Source organism: Mercenaria mercenaria, chromosome 4 (genome assembly GCF_021730395.1).
Source record: "Mercenaria mercenaria strain notata chromosome 4, MADL_Memer_1, whole genome shotgun sequence".
Classification (NCBI taxonomy): Eukaryota; Metazoa; Mollusca; class Bivalvia; order Venerida; family Veneridae; genus Mercenaria; species Mercenaria mercenaria.
Window position 1 is genome coordinate 20,320,311 of NC_069364.1, and position 15,419 is coordinate 20,335,729.

Consider the following 15,419-nt stretch of genomic DNA (forward strand, 5'->3'; position numbering starts at 1 on the left):
TAAAACTTTAAAAATCTTTTTGTCTGAAACCACACGACCTAGGCTTTTGATACTTGCTATGAAGCATTGCCTGGTTGTCCTCTACCAAAACTGTTCAAATTATGCCCCTGTGGTTAAAAGAGGCCCCACCCTGGGGTCACTTAACTATTATATCAGTTATATAGGAAAAAATACTTAAAAAATTATCTGATCCTATTTCCAAGACTGTTTAATAATAATTACCTGATGACCCCAAGTAATATGATGTCACTTGACTGTGACCTTGACCTGCTGACGCACTTTCTTGTTTTTAGCTCACCTGTCACTTTGTGACAAGGTGAGCTTTTGTGATCGCGCAGCGTCCGTCGTCCGTGCGTAAACTTTTGCTTGTGACCACTCTTAGAGGTCACATTTTTCATTGGATATTTATGAAAGTTGGTCAGAATGTTCATCTTGATAATATCTAGGTCAAGTTCAAAACTGGGTCACGTGCGGTCAAAAACTAGGTCAGTAGGTCTTAAAATAGAAAAACCTTGTGACCTCTCTAGAAGCCATACTTTTTATGAGATCTTCATGAAAATTGGTCAAAATGTTCACCTTGATGATATCTAGATCAAGTTTGAAACTGGGTTACGTGCGGTCAAAAACTAGGTCAGTAGGTCTAAAAATAGAAAAACCTTGTGACCTCTCTAGAGGCCATATTTCTCAATGGATCTTCATGAAAATTGGTCAGAATGTTCACCTTAATAATATCTAGGTCAAGTTTGAAACTGGGTCACCTGCGGTCAGTAGGTCTAAAAATATAAAACCTTGTGACCTCGCTAGAGGCCATATTTCTCAATGGATCTTCATGAAAATTGGACAGAATGTTCACCTTGATGATATCTAGGGCAAGTTCGAAACTGGGTCACGTGCGGTCAAAAACTAGGTCAGTAGGTCTGAAAATAGAAAAACTTTGTGACCTCTCTAGAGGCCATATTTTTCATGGGATCTTTATGAAAATTAGTCAGAATGTTCACCTTGATGATATCTAGGTCAAGTTCGAAACTGGATCACGTGCGGTCAATAACTAGGTCAGTTGATCTAACAAGAGGACCATGATGGTCCTGAATCGCTCACCTCTTCCCACATGACCCAGTTTTGAGTATGACGTCGTTTTTTCTATTATTTGACATAGTGACCTAGTTTTTGAGCTCATGTGACCCAGTTTTGAATTTTACCTAGATATTATCAACATAAAAATTCTGACCAATTTTCATGAAGATCCATTGAAAAATATGGTCTCTAGAGAGGTCACAAGGTTTTTCTATTAATAGACCTATTGACCTAGTTTTCGAAGGTACGTGACCCTGTTTTGAACTTTACCTAGATATCATCAAGGTGAACATTCTCACTAATTTTCATGAAGATTTCATGAAAAATATGGCCTCTAGAGAGGTCACAAGGTTTATCTATTTTTATACCTACTGGCCTGGTTTTTGATCGCACGTGACCCAGTTTCGAACCTGACCTAGATATCATCAAGGTAAACATTCAGATCAATTTTCATGAAGATCCATTGAAAAATATGGCCTCTAGAGAGGTCAAAAGATTTTAATAATTTTAGACCTACTGACCTAGTTTTTAACCGCAGTTGACCCAGTTTCAAACTTGACCTAGATATCGTACAGATCCCATGAAAAGTATGGCCTCTAGAGAGGTCACAAGGATTTTTTATTATTTGACCTACTGACCTAGTTTTTTATGGCACGTGACCCAGTTTCAAAACTGACCTAGATATCATCAAGATGAACATTCTGACCAATTTTTATTGAGATCCATTCACAAATATGGCCTCTAGAGAGGTCACAAGGTTTTTTTATTTTTAGACCTACTGACCTAGTTTTTGACCGCACATGACCCTGTTTCGAACTTGACCTAGATATCATCAAGATGAACATTCAGACCAACTTTCATACAGATCCCATGAAAAGTATGGCCTAAAGAGAGGTCTAAAGGTTTTTCTATTATTTGACCTACTGATCTAGTTTTTGAGGCACGTGACCCACTTTCGAACTTGACCTAGATATCATCAAGATGAACATTCAGACCAACTTTCATACAGATCCCATGAAAAATATGGCCTCTAGAGAGGTCACAAGGTTTTTCTGTTATTTGACCTACTGACCTAGTTTTTGAAGGCATGTGACCCACTTTCGATCTTGACCTAGATATCATCAAGATGAACATTCTAACCAATTTTCATGAAGGTCTCATGAAATATATGGCCTCTAGAGAGGTCACAAGGTTTTTCTATTTTTAGACCTACTGACGTAGTTTTTGACCGCACGTGACCAAGTTTCGAACTTGACCTAGACATCAAGATGAACATTCAGGCCAACTTTCATACAGATCCCATGAAAAATTTGGCCTTTAGAGAGGTCACAAGGTTCTTCTGTTATTTGACCGACTGACCTAGTTTTTGATGGCACTTGACCCAGTTTCGAACTTGACCTAGATATCATCAAGATGAACGTTCTGACCAATTTTCATGAAGATCTTTTGAAATATGTGGCCTCTAGAGAGGTCACAAGGTTTTTCTATTTTTAGACCTACTGACCTAGTTTTTGATGGCACATGACCCAGTTTCGAACTCGACCTAGATATCATCAAGGTGAACATTCTGACCAATTTTCATGAAGATCTTATGAAACATATGGCCTCTAGAGAGGTCACAAGGTGTTTCTATTTTTAGACCTACTGACCTAGTTTTTGACGGCACGTGTCCCAGTTTCGAACTTGACCTAGATATCATCAAGATGAACATTCTAACTAACTTTCATAAAGATCCCATGAAAAATGTGACCTCTAGAGTGGTCACAAGCAAAAGTTTACGGACGCACGGACGACGGACACCGCGCGATCCTTGTCACTTTGTTACAGGTGAGCTAAAAATAGAAAAACCTTGTGACCTCTCTAGAGGCCATATTTGTCAAGAGATCTTCATGAAAATTAGTCAGAATGTTCACCTTGATGATATCTAGGTCAAGTTCGAAACTGGGTCACGTGCCTCAAAAACTAGGTCAGTAGGTCTAAAAATAGAAAAACCTTGTGACGTCTCTAGAGGCCATATTTCTCAATGGATCTTCATGAAAATTGGTGAGAGTGTTCAGCTTGATGATATCTAGGTCAAGTTCGAAACTGGATCACGTGCGGTGAGTTGGAAAAAAAACCACAAAAAACAACCGTTTGGAAGCGGCAAGGTATGAGAGAAACGCCGCAGATGGGATGGAGGACGATAGAGGTAATTTTATCGACTTTCAGCAAATTATTCGTGAGTCTCATGCGTCGCGTCAGCAGTTATTTCGTAATCACACCCTATAAACGACTGTATTCCCCCTCTTCCTCTTGCGAGTGATCAAAACAAAAAACAGACACGCAAAAGGTAAGAATCGTCTCCAAATTCAATATCTGGCGTTACACTGTATGTGTATTTAAGTTAAACGATAAGTCTAACATAAATATGTGTATATGGTGTTATAATAGATGAAACTGACAAGTAATGTTTAAAAAATGTTGACTGATCACACACATTGCACGACAATTCACTCGACCAAGTCACGAAACTGATGAATATCACGCCAAATTGATTTGTAATCCAATTATCCATGCTGTTTTCTGTAATAAGTATGCATACTCCATAAATATATGTAAATAAAATGTTTCGTTTCTGTTGCGTTTTTGAATGAAATAAATTTTTATTTAGTTGATGAAAAAACATTTACTGTATGCCGACTTGCTAATTTTGATATTTGATCTGAACGCGTATTTGCGAGTGATACTGTATTCCATCTTGTGAATACAATAGGCGATATATGTCCTTAAAAGGCGTAATTGAAATGAAAAATATGCATACAAAATAGTTTCTTTTGATCAGTCGTTATGTTTGTAATGTCATTTAATGTCGAACCCCCCCGTGCGATGCTTGTACTAATCCATTGGGGGTGGGGTGGAGTGTCTGTGACTCGCCATCCTACGTTATTAAATAATTAATTGAATGCTTCAGCGTCGTTTACATGCAAGTATTCAGTGTTGGTTTTACACACATATACTATCATAAAATACGAATTGGAAACTGAATGTATACACAAGGTCCCTACTATGTCATGCAAGAAATTAACCATCTATTCCCTATGGAAATCGCACGAAGAAATGTTACCTTATGATTTCAAAATATCGATGAGATGAGACAGGAGAGGACTATAGGTTGATCCCCGTCTGTCTGTCCGTCTGCAACAAAATGATCCTCTGATTAAAAAAAAACTATTTCACCCGCAAAGATACTGCGAATGGACGTATAAATAGAAAAAGATAACGAAAACATTATCGGAAAAGTCGATTAAGTTCTTATTAGTAATTCGGAGTTTACTTCATGGTAAATCAGTCAACAAGATTCAAAAGTAGTACAACTATTTTGTCACGAATGGCCTAATGGTTTAACTACCCGATTCCCTCTTCCTCAATAATAACATAAACATGTTATCGTTACAAATACGCCTGGAATCTGTCCTTGCGGATTTGGTCGTTTTCATCGCTAGGCCTTGCTCAGTCCACTTCCGTTGTTTTAAAAATGGCGTGAGTTATACCTCGTCTTTGTTTCAGTATAATCGGCAAATTTCGTCTGTATGTTATTTGGGAAGTATAAATGTATGAGAAATGATTATCAAATTACAGCGGATAGTCGTGGGTAGGCATTAGAGATATTGCCATATTTATGGCCGATAGGGAGTTAACAGGTTTTTCCTTTGAATTTATCTGGTGACCTAGTTTTTGACCCTACTTGACTCAGATTTAAACGTCACCTATAGATTATCAAGATTAATAGTCTGCCAGTTTCATTACGATATGTTCATAGATGTGGCCTCTAGAGTGTTAACTTGCTTTTCCTTTGATTTGACTTTGTGACCAAATTTTTGACCCATCTGACCCAGATTTGAACTCGACCTAAATATCATCAAAACACATTTTGAAAAAAATAGTTTCATTAATAAATGGTCACAAAATTGGGCTCTAGTGTGTTAACTAGGTTTTCCTTTGATTTGACCTGGTGACCTAGTTTTTGAACCCAGATGACCCAATGTCGAACTGGTCCAAGATTTTATTGAGGGTAATGTTCAGACCAAGTTACATTAAGATCGGACCAAATTGTGATCTCTAGACTGTTAACAACCTTATCCTTTGATTTGACCTGGTGACCTAGTTTTTTAGCCCATGTGACCCAATATCGAACTCGTCCAAGATGCTATTGAGGGTAACATTCTGACCAAGTTTCATTAAGATTGAACCTAAAGTGTGACCTCGCAGCGTTAAGAGTCAAATTGTTGACGACGGACGACAACGACGGACAGAGGGTGAGGTGATAAACCCTCATTTTCCCCTAATGGCACTTCTGCTTGTAAAATGGGGACTTGTTTCATTCGCAGAATGTATTTTCAGTAAAATAAGACAAGTTTCATGTTAAAGTTCATGTGTTTACTGCAAATACAAAGACAAAACTAAAATAGAGCTGTTTACTGTGCGACGCTGTCAAGAAAGCGATCTACAAAGGATTAGTGGATTCAACCTGGCGCCGTTTCACTCCAAATCACCCCATTTACTGCTCATATTTTTACACCTTTTTAATTGCAGTTGCGATTATATATTGGTTTCAATGGTTTGAAATTCTAGAAAATATAGTCTTGTATGTGTCACATTGTCGCCTTACCGTCTCATGATGGTGAACATTTGTGCCAAGTTATTTCAAAATCCCTTAATGCATAAAGAAGTTATGGCACTGACACGAAAAGCAGACAGACCATGTTTTACCTTTAAGTGTCACTTTAAAAGAAAAAAAAAAGAAAATAATAAGACGGACATTAACTACATATTCGTATGTAAACTTTGAGAGAGGAAGGTGCAATAGCATTGAAGTAATTGCACGACCAAATATATGAGGACACATATATAAAAACAGATCGAATAGACAGACCGCATGGTGACTGCTTTATACCACCCTCCTTCAAACATTGTTTGCGGGTTCTAAATATGAAGAAATACTACAGGAGCATAGGAAACGCCGATATTTTATAAAGAAGTCACTCACAAACAGGCATATAGTCTTTTTACCAAACTCGCAAGCACTTGTACAGTAATTAAGCAAGCGTGCATACAGTCAGGAAATAACACCGAATCTTCTTTCATTTACGGTTATAAACAAATTGGAGAATTTATCAATGATTTTATTTTATTTCACCAAACTAGTATTATTTCTTTATCCATGAAACAGTGGAATTTACATGTAGGTCATTCTTCAAGCAAGAAAATGAGTACTTTTGACGCTGACAATGTACAATTTCTGGACAAAATCAGTGATCAATCGAGTTTTAGCTATAATTCTACCTGTCATCAGACTAACATATTATATACAGAAACAAATCATGTTTAGCTTCCAATAAAATGTAAATATACATACCTTCAAAGCAAGTCAGTCTTTTTAAAATGCTGTTGTTTTTCAACTTTTAGCTGTCAGTTTATTGTTTTGATCACTCGCAAGAGGAAGAGGGGGAATACAGTCGTTTATAGGGTGTGACTATGGTATGATACGATGATAAGGAACAACCAATAGCTAAAGTTCAGGTGAAATGAGGCCATCGTTTATTCACGTGACCATTGATTTGCATATTTGTATTCATACATGTGGTTGTTTTAATTAAAACGTTGACTTCAGTTTATGCTGATTTTAGTCGCCGAATTTACATTAGAAATGGTATTAAGGCATACCTTGTAGTATTGCATATTCTGCACGTTGTGTAAATAATTGTTTCCCTGGAGAGCATGGAACTATTTTGGTTGTTGGAATGGTCTTAAGAATTGACAAGATTTCTCAATCTTAGTATTCGTTTTGACACTGGTGGCAGCAGCCACCAAAAATTGTGAGTATTTGCATGATTTGGCGATCCGTAATACCTGTATAAGAAACATAAAAATTTATATTGATAGAAGCATAATATAACATTTTTACCTGCGACTGATGCGGACCGAGCTGAATACACCGTTTTGTGAAATACATGCATCCTACTAAGTACATGCAGATAGAACAGGCTTTCACTGTCAAGAAATATCTAGTGAAGATATTATTATACATAAAAACATATATACATATTATGAAAGTAAATCGGTTTCAAAGGATCTTTTCACATAACCGAATCTGCTATTATTTGTTGTTGTCTATGCTCTCAAAGGATCTTCTCACAATTTAATTGGACTTTGTAACGAAGACACTGTTTTATATCAGGAAATATCTAGGTATGATTTTATTGAAGGTGAATGTCAAATGGGCATTCTCTGGATCATGTCTTGTTTAACACCTGAAGGTCCTTAAAAGTTGTACGAGGTCTAAGATGTAGTGAATGCTTAGTGATGAGTGTCGTTGTATGTATTATTTATATTGTTTAATCTAGATGCAAGTCTGAAAAGTGATGTCGTTTTAAGTCAGATTAAAATTCTTTATAGAACGGGGCAAGTATAGTAGAGTTTTCACCTCGTCCGTTTAGAGAAAGTGCACAGCTGATGTTTTATTTTATTTTGTAATTATTCGCATACTACTTTTATGTTTGTTTATTTACTAGTTAGGAAAACACGTATGTGAAAAAGTACAGTAAGATAAGTATTTACAAATTGTTAACGTTTTATCTGTTGCCGTAGACATTATATTTATTTTTAAGTGTTTTAAAATTTACAGAGCGTTTGCCTGCATAGATTGCGTCTCCTTTTTGTAGAAGAACGCTTATTGATCTATTACCAACATTAGAGACTTTATGTGCAATTTTAAGTGGACAGCGTTGGCTTTATCCTAGTTCAGGGCAAAAATTATATGATTTATTTTTGAAAATGATAAGGGGAAGAGAACTCATGTTTTTTAATCATGACAAGTTAATGCTGATAGAATCGGGAAAAAATGACTACATTGAATTACATGCAATGGCTTAACGATGGTTTTCTGAAATGTTTGAACAAATATGTTATACAAAATATTAACACAAGGTCGTTCAGTTTTGCGTAATTGAAAATATACCTTTACATTTAAAAGTTAGTTAAAACGGCCCGGAGAATGTTTCATAATGAGCCACAGATTTAAACAAAATATAAAATAAAAATATACGTTAACTAAATATTTTAAAACTATTGTATGAATTTATTAAGTGTATGAATTACAACGTTGTTTGTCGGTTCTGGTAGTTGGGGATATATGTTATGAGCTGTAATTGACAGTTTGCGAAATAGAGAAAACACGTAATTATCGGGCTTATTTAGGACTATTTCATTATTTTGACTCTCGTCATGGAATGCACTTTCATGTTGAGTTTCCCATTTTTCATTGAATACTTTTTTTAACTGATAACATTTGCTAACATTCTTGATCTTGATTTTTAAAACGGATATTAGACTAAATGCTAAAATAAATCATTGACTCAAGAACAACATTTTACAAGTAAAAATGTTTACTTATGACTGCCAATATGCAATATTTGTTATGCGAATTTGTAACTAAGTAAACCAAGTTGAAACATTGTATTAAAAAAGTGAAAAACATGCAACAAGCGATGAAAAGGTCATTGATATGTATAAAACATTACAAGAACAGAACTGGTGCATTGCACCAAAGTCGGTAAAAACATTGACTTTCAAGTCGGTAACAAATTCCTACCCACATTCCTTTTTATTAGCTTTGTTATGCAAGTCTTTGTGATGTTTTGCTAGCTTCACTGTATAAAGGAGCGTTAACCTAGAATATGTTTAGGGTAGTTTTCCAACACCTAAATAGCGTTGTACACAATCCCAACATTTATCACAGCTCTATATTAAAGCGACAAAATATATGAAACAATGAAAGAAATGAAAGAAATGATTTATCGTTTAAATCTGTAGAAATATGGGACTGTTTACTCTCAATTAAAATGAAAATTCAACTTCTTTTTTGTCTTATATCGATGTCATATTGATTCGACATTCGGCGTCCCAGTATCCATTTCGAAGAAGAAAACTCTTTCTCGATTGTATCAGATGATATCATTGTAAATAAGTCGTTCAAACAGATCGAACATGACCGTGTCGAAATTATTATTCTGTCCTCGATTGTTTTACAAAGTAGCGAAAGGTTCAAAGCTTGTAAAAATTATCTCATCAACGATTGTTTTTCTCTGTTATGACATATTCATCACCCTGTTTTCCAGAAAAAAAATCCTGTCCTGAATTGAATTACAGCCGAGAGTATAAATCAGGTAGGAACACAGTTCGCACAAAAAAGAAGTGACAAAGCATGTGTGATTCGTAACCTATGGCAACGGCTACATTTTTCAAGTTGCCCTTATAACAAACATCAGCATAACAAGTAACCACGTTTGCTGATTTTAAAACAAGTCTCATAAGAAGAGTAGGATATATTGCACACTTATAGAATAGCTACTTTACTTAAAATGGATCAAAGGCTTTCTAGACAATAGGTCACAATCCGTAGTTGTCAATGGCTACAACTCCAGCTCCATACCAGTCTCATCCGGCGTGCCCCAGGGTTCGGTTCTAGGACCTCTCTTATTTCTAATCTATATTCAATGATCTTCCTAAGTTTGTTAAATTTTCTAAAGTACGCCTCTTTGCAGATGACACTGCCATATATCTCTCTCTAACTGTTGCCTCACATTCTAGCCTACTAAAGCAAGATCTACACCAGCTTGAAATATGGGAACAGAAATGGGGCATGCAATTTAATCCATCCAAGTGCCAGGTCATCCAATTTACAAAACGTAGTACAGTCATCCCACCTCAATACATACTTCACAACACCACCCTTGAATCAGTTCCATTTGCCAAATACCTTGGCGTTACAATATCAAATGACTTATCCTTTAACAACCACATTGACAATATTACCAAAAAAGCAAATTAGACACTTAGTCCACTCGCAAGCGCTCAAATCAACGGCATACAAGACACTGGTCAGGCCCCAGCTGGAGTACAGTTCTACAGTTTGGTCCCCGTATACAGGTAATCGCATTGATCAGCTTGAGTCGGTACAGCGCAGGGCTGCTCGGTGGGCATGGCATGATTATTCTAGACTGTCCAGTGTCACTGATATGTTGACCTCCCTAAACTGGAGACGTCTTGACCTTCGCCGTATAGACCATCGCCTTGTTATGTTCCATAACATTCTCCATAACCAGGTAGCCATTTCCCTCCCAAATGATATTAAACCACTCGCAAGAGCATCTAGACGCACTCACTCCCAAGCATTCCAGCCAATTCCAACCTCAACTGATTACCACAAATACTCCTTCTATCCCCGTACCATTATACACTGGAATGCTCTTCCGCCAGATGTTGTAAACTTATCCGGTCCGCAGTTCAGTCAGGCTGTTAGCCAGATTGAACATGTCTCCCCATAAACCACCTGCTCTATTTTTTAAAACCTGTTTTTAACCAACCTTATTTCTTTGTTTTTAAACTTCTTTTAGTTCACATTCTTACTAATATTCTTTTGTCGGTTGACGCGTGCAAGGTCTACGTCCTCGCGAGGGGTTCGACCTAAACGGAAGAGAGATAGATAGCTTGCCGGTCAGTTGCTAAAAGATATATGACAATTTTCAGGTAGTTCCTGTATTTTCCTTAGATAAGAAGTCTAAATAATTATATTGAATTATTTTACCAGTGTATCTGTTCACTTTCATGCATACTATTGTTTGGACGGCCAATAATCAATTTGAATTCTTCAAATACTTCCAATATTTATTTTACATAGAACAAAATTTATATAAACACCTTAATTTGTCTATTCTATTTTCAATAAAATACCTGCATCTCTTTCTGTCTTAGAGTTCTTAAAATTGAAATATTTTCTAACTCTATCTTTCTTCGAATTTCTTTATAACTCTTTCGTTTGATCTCTTTCGATCGAATGCCTCTTATAATCAAACGGTTTTAAGTTTATATACATGTTTACATTCTATACATGACGTCAAAAATGAAAGTAGGTTTTCCCGGAATAAATATCCGCCAATCAGATTTAACCAATATGGCGGCCATTACAAGTTGACAGTACATGGTGCATGCTACTTTCATTTGGATTAAATACAAATAATATTTATAATGATTATTTATGAAAACCTTAACAAAAGATACATTTTATATTGATAATTAAACTGTTACTAATATTTAAAGTCAAACACTAATACGTTTTGAGAATTTTATGACAAGAGTTTGGTTGTCTAGCATTGTAACCAGCATAGCACTACCCCCGCGCTTCAAGAATTGTCCCAATTCTTAATACTTGGAATGTGTAAGTTTGTTCATAAATTCACACACAAAAACTGTCTCGAAGTGTTTGTCATTTTATAATTCAGTTTAAATGTTTTTTTTTTCATTAGCACATATTTTACACATTTTAAACATGTAATATATACTTTTAAAAATGTTCAATTGTTTATAGATAGAAATGTTACTGTAATATAGTTAAAACATATTATAGTTTATCAATACATGAAATTAAATGTTAATGTCTGTCTTAGTTTTGTATTCCAGATAAGTCCCAGGCAGTTACACTATGAGAATTTAAGTTGTCTTAGGTAAACAGTTTTCTACAAATCAGTTTTCCATAAATCAGTTTTCTATGTAACAGTTTTCTTTCCTTTTACTTATCACTCTTTTTATTTATTTCTTTATTTTTTAATTTAATTTAAACTTTTTGGTGATAGTTGTGACTTCATAGACATAACCATTTTCTTCAAAAACATAATTGTTCTCTTTCTCTAATACCAACTTCTTTTTCCTCTCTTTGAGTTTTTCCACCTTTTTCAGAACTCTATCTTATTCCTTTATTTTATCTTCATTATTTGTCAAATCTTCCAATGCTCTGCTTGTCTCATTTTCCTTAATTTCTTTTTTCTTTTCTTCTTTATCCATTTTTCTCCTGTTTTCACTGTCTTTACTTTTTCTCTTTTCTATTTTGTCCTTTTTTCTTTTTCTTTTCATTTTCTTCCTCCCTTTTCTTAGATTCATTTGTGTTTTTCTCATTCTTCTTTTCAGTTTCAGTCTTTTTCTCATTCACCTTTTTCTTTCTCTCTGCTATCTTTTTATCTTCTTCTGTCTTCTGCCTTTTCTCTTCTAATTTTGTTTCTTTTTCTTTTCTGACTTGTTCTAACATTGTCTTTCTTTTCACCTTCTTCTTTTGCTTTCTCTCAGCTTCTAACTTTTCCTGTTTTTTTTTTTTTATCTTTCTTTCTGCTTGTAATTTCTCCTCTTCTATTCGTTTTCTTTCTGCTTCAATTTTTCATCTTCCTTTTTCTTTCTTTCTGCTTCTAATTTCTCTTTCTTTCTCTTTCTTTCTGCTTCTAATTTCTCTTCCTTTATCTTTCTTTCTGCTTCTAACATCTCCTCGTCCTTTATTTTTCTTTCTTCTTCTAACATCTCCTCTTCCTTTCTCTTTCTTTCTGCTTCTAATTTCTCTTCCTTTCGCTTTCTTTCTGCTTCCAATAGGGACCTGGTTCTGGCACAAGACACTCCCTCTCATGATGGTGAACAATTGTGCCAATTACATCAAAATTCCTCCATGCACAAAGAAGATATACTCCGGACAAAGTCATTCTTGAATTTGACGTTTGACCTCTAAGTGTGACCTTGGCCTTAGACCTGGACACCTGGTTTTTGCGCTTGACACTCCGCCTCATGATGGTGGACAATAATTATTGTGAATCCCTCCATGCATGAAAACGATATGCTTCGGACAAAGTCTGTGGACGCCGCCCGCCCGCCCTGCCGCCAGGGGCGTTCCCATAATATGTCCCGTTTTTTAAACTGGCGTATAAAAATCAATAATTTGCGAATAATGTGAGGACGAAACAGGTATTTGTTTATAATCGCCAATTTTTCACGGGATATGAAGTTTAAAATCTAGTTAGATCTCATGATCTTAATTTTCAATTTGATCAAATCTGTTATCCGACGACTTGCTACAGATTGCCGTTTCAAAAAGGCAAGTATATTTGCAAATTGTTACAACTTGCTGGAAAAGCTATGGGAGGTACATACTGGTATTGTTTACAGACCGGAAATGTTCGGAAATCTTCGTGATGTGTCTTTTCCGTTGAAATTCAGTTTCTGTGTTTTTTAGCCATGGAAGTCATCGTTCTTTATCATACACACTCTTATACTTTGGGTGTAATACATGTTACAAACCCGCCCGCTTAGCTCAGTAGGTAGAGCGTCGGTCTACGGATCGCGGGGTCGTGAGTTTGATCCTCGGGCGGGTCGTATGTTCTCCGTGAGTATTTGATAAACGACATTGTGTCTGCAATCATTAGTCCTCCACCTCTGATAATTCACATGGGGAAGTTGGCAGTTACTGAGGACAACAGGTTTGTACTGGTACAGAATCCAGGAACACTGGTTACGTTACCTGCCCGCCGTTACATGACTGAAATACTGTTGAAAAATGGCGTTGAACCCAACACAAACAAACAAAGAAACAAACACATGTTACATGATAGGAAACAGGTTTCCCAAGATCAGAAATTGTCAGTCTGGAGTCCCAGGCTAGGTTTCTCAGGTTAGGTTTCCACCTTTCTACATTATAAGCGACAGTACTATGGTATGATACGATGATAAGGAACAAGCAATAGCTAAAGTTCAGGTGAAATGAGGTCATCGTCTATTCACGTGACCATAGATTTGCATATTTGTATTCATACACGTTATTAAAACGCTGACTTCAGTTTATGCTGATTTTAGTCGCCGAATTTACATTAGAAATGATATTAAGGCATATCTTGTAGCATTGCATATTCTGCACGTTGTGTAGATAATATTGTTTCTCTGGAAAGCCTGGAACTATTTTGATTGTTGGAATGGTCTTAAGAAGAATTGACAAGATTTCTCAATCTTAGAATTCTTTTTTGACACTGGTGGCAGCAGCCACCAAAAATTGTGAGTATTTGCATGATTAGGCGATCCGTAATACCTGTATAAGAAACATAAAAAATTATATTGATAGCAGCATGATATAACACTTTTGCCTGCGACTGATGCGGACCGAGCTGAGTACACCGTTTTGTGAAATACATCCTACTAAGTACATGCAGATAGAACAGGCTTTCACTGTCAAGAAATATCTAGTAAAGATATTAATATGATACATAAAAACATATATACATATGATGAAAGTAAATCGGTTCCAAAGGATCTTTTCACATAACCGAATCTGCTATTATTTGTTGTTGTCTATGCTCTCAAAGGATCTTCTCACAATTTAATTGGACTTTGTAACGAAGACACTATTTTATGTCAGCAAATATCTATGTATGATTTTATTGAAGGAGAATGTCAAATAGGCATTCTCTGGATCATGTCTTGTTTAACACCGGAATGTCCTTAAAAGTTATACGCGTCTAGGATGTAGTGAATGCTTAGTGATGAGTGTCGTTGTATGTATAATTTATATTGTTTAATCTGGATGCAAGTCTGAAAAGTGATGTCGTTTTAAGTCAGATTAAAATTCTTTACAGAATGGGGCAAGTATACTAGAGTTTTCACCTCGTCTGTTTAGAGAAAATGCACAGCTGACTTTCATTTTATTTTGTAATTATTTGCATACTACTTTTATGTTTGTTTATTTACTACTAGTAGGTAGGTAGGGCAACACGTATATGAAAAAGTACAGTAAAGATAAGTATTTACAAATTGTTAACGTTTAATTGGTTGCCGTAGACCTTATATTTATTTTTAAGTGTTTTAAAATTCACAGAGCGTTTGCCTGCGTAGAATGTGTCTCCTTTTTGTAGAAGAACGCTTATTGATCTATTACCAACATTAGAGACTTTATGTGCAATTTTAAGTGGACAGCGTTGGCTTTATCGTAGTTCAGGACAAAATATATATGATATTTTTTGTGAAAATGATAAGGGGAAGAGAACTCATGTTTTTTTAATCGTGACAAGTTAATGCTGTTGGAACCATTAAAACTTCACTACATTCAATTACATGCAATGGCTTAACGATGGTTTTCTGAAATGTTTGAACAAATATGTTATACAAAATATTAACACAAGGTCGTTCAGTTTTGCGTAATTGAAAATATACCTTTACATTTAAAAGTTAGTTAAAACGGCCCGGATAATGTTTCATAATGGGCCACAGATTTAAACAAAATACGAACAAAATATACGTTAACTAAATATTTTAAAATTATTGTATGAATTTATTATTAAGTGTATGAATTACAACGTTGTTTGTCTATTCTGGTAGTTGGGGATATACATGTACTAGTATATTATGAGCTGTAATTGACAGTTTGCAAAGTAGAGGAAACACGTAATTATCGGGTTTATTTAGGACTATTTCATTATTTTGACTCTCTTCATGGAATGCACTTTTGT

At 35.5% G+C, this 15,419-nt stretch overlaps 1 protein-coding gene across 1 annotated transcript in view; it reads right to left on the reverse strand.

Moving 5' to 3' along the window:
• Positions 1 to 12,291: 12,291 nt before the first annotated feature.
• LOC128556562 (androglobin-like) overlaps positions 12,292 to 15,419 on the reverse strand; it is a 62,321-nt gene continuing 59,193 nt past the window's right edge. The window contains exon 20 of the mRNA XM_053542069.1: positions 12,292 to 12,535. Within this exon, the coding sequence (XP_053398044.1) occupies positions 12,292 to 12,535 (244 nt within the window). The remainder of the gene's footprint in view (positions 12,536 to 15,419) is intronic.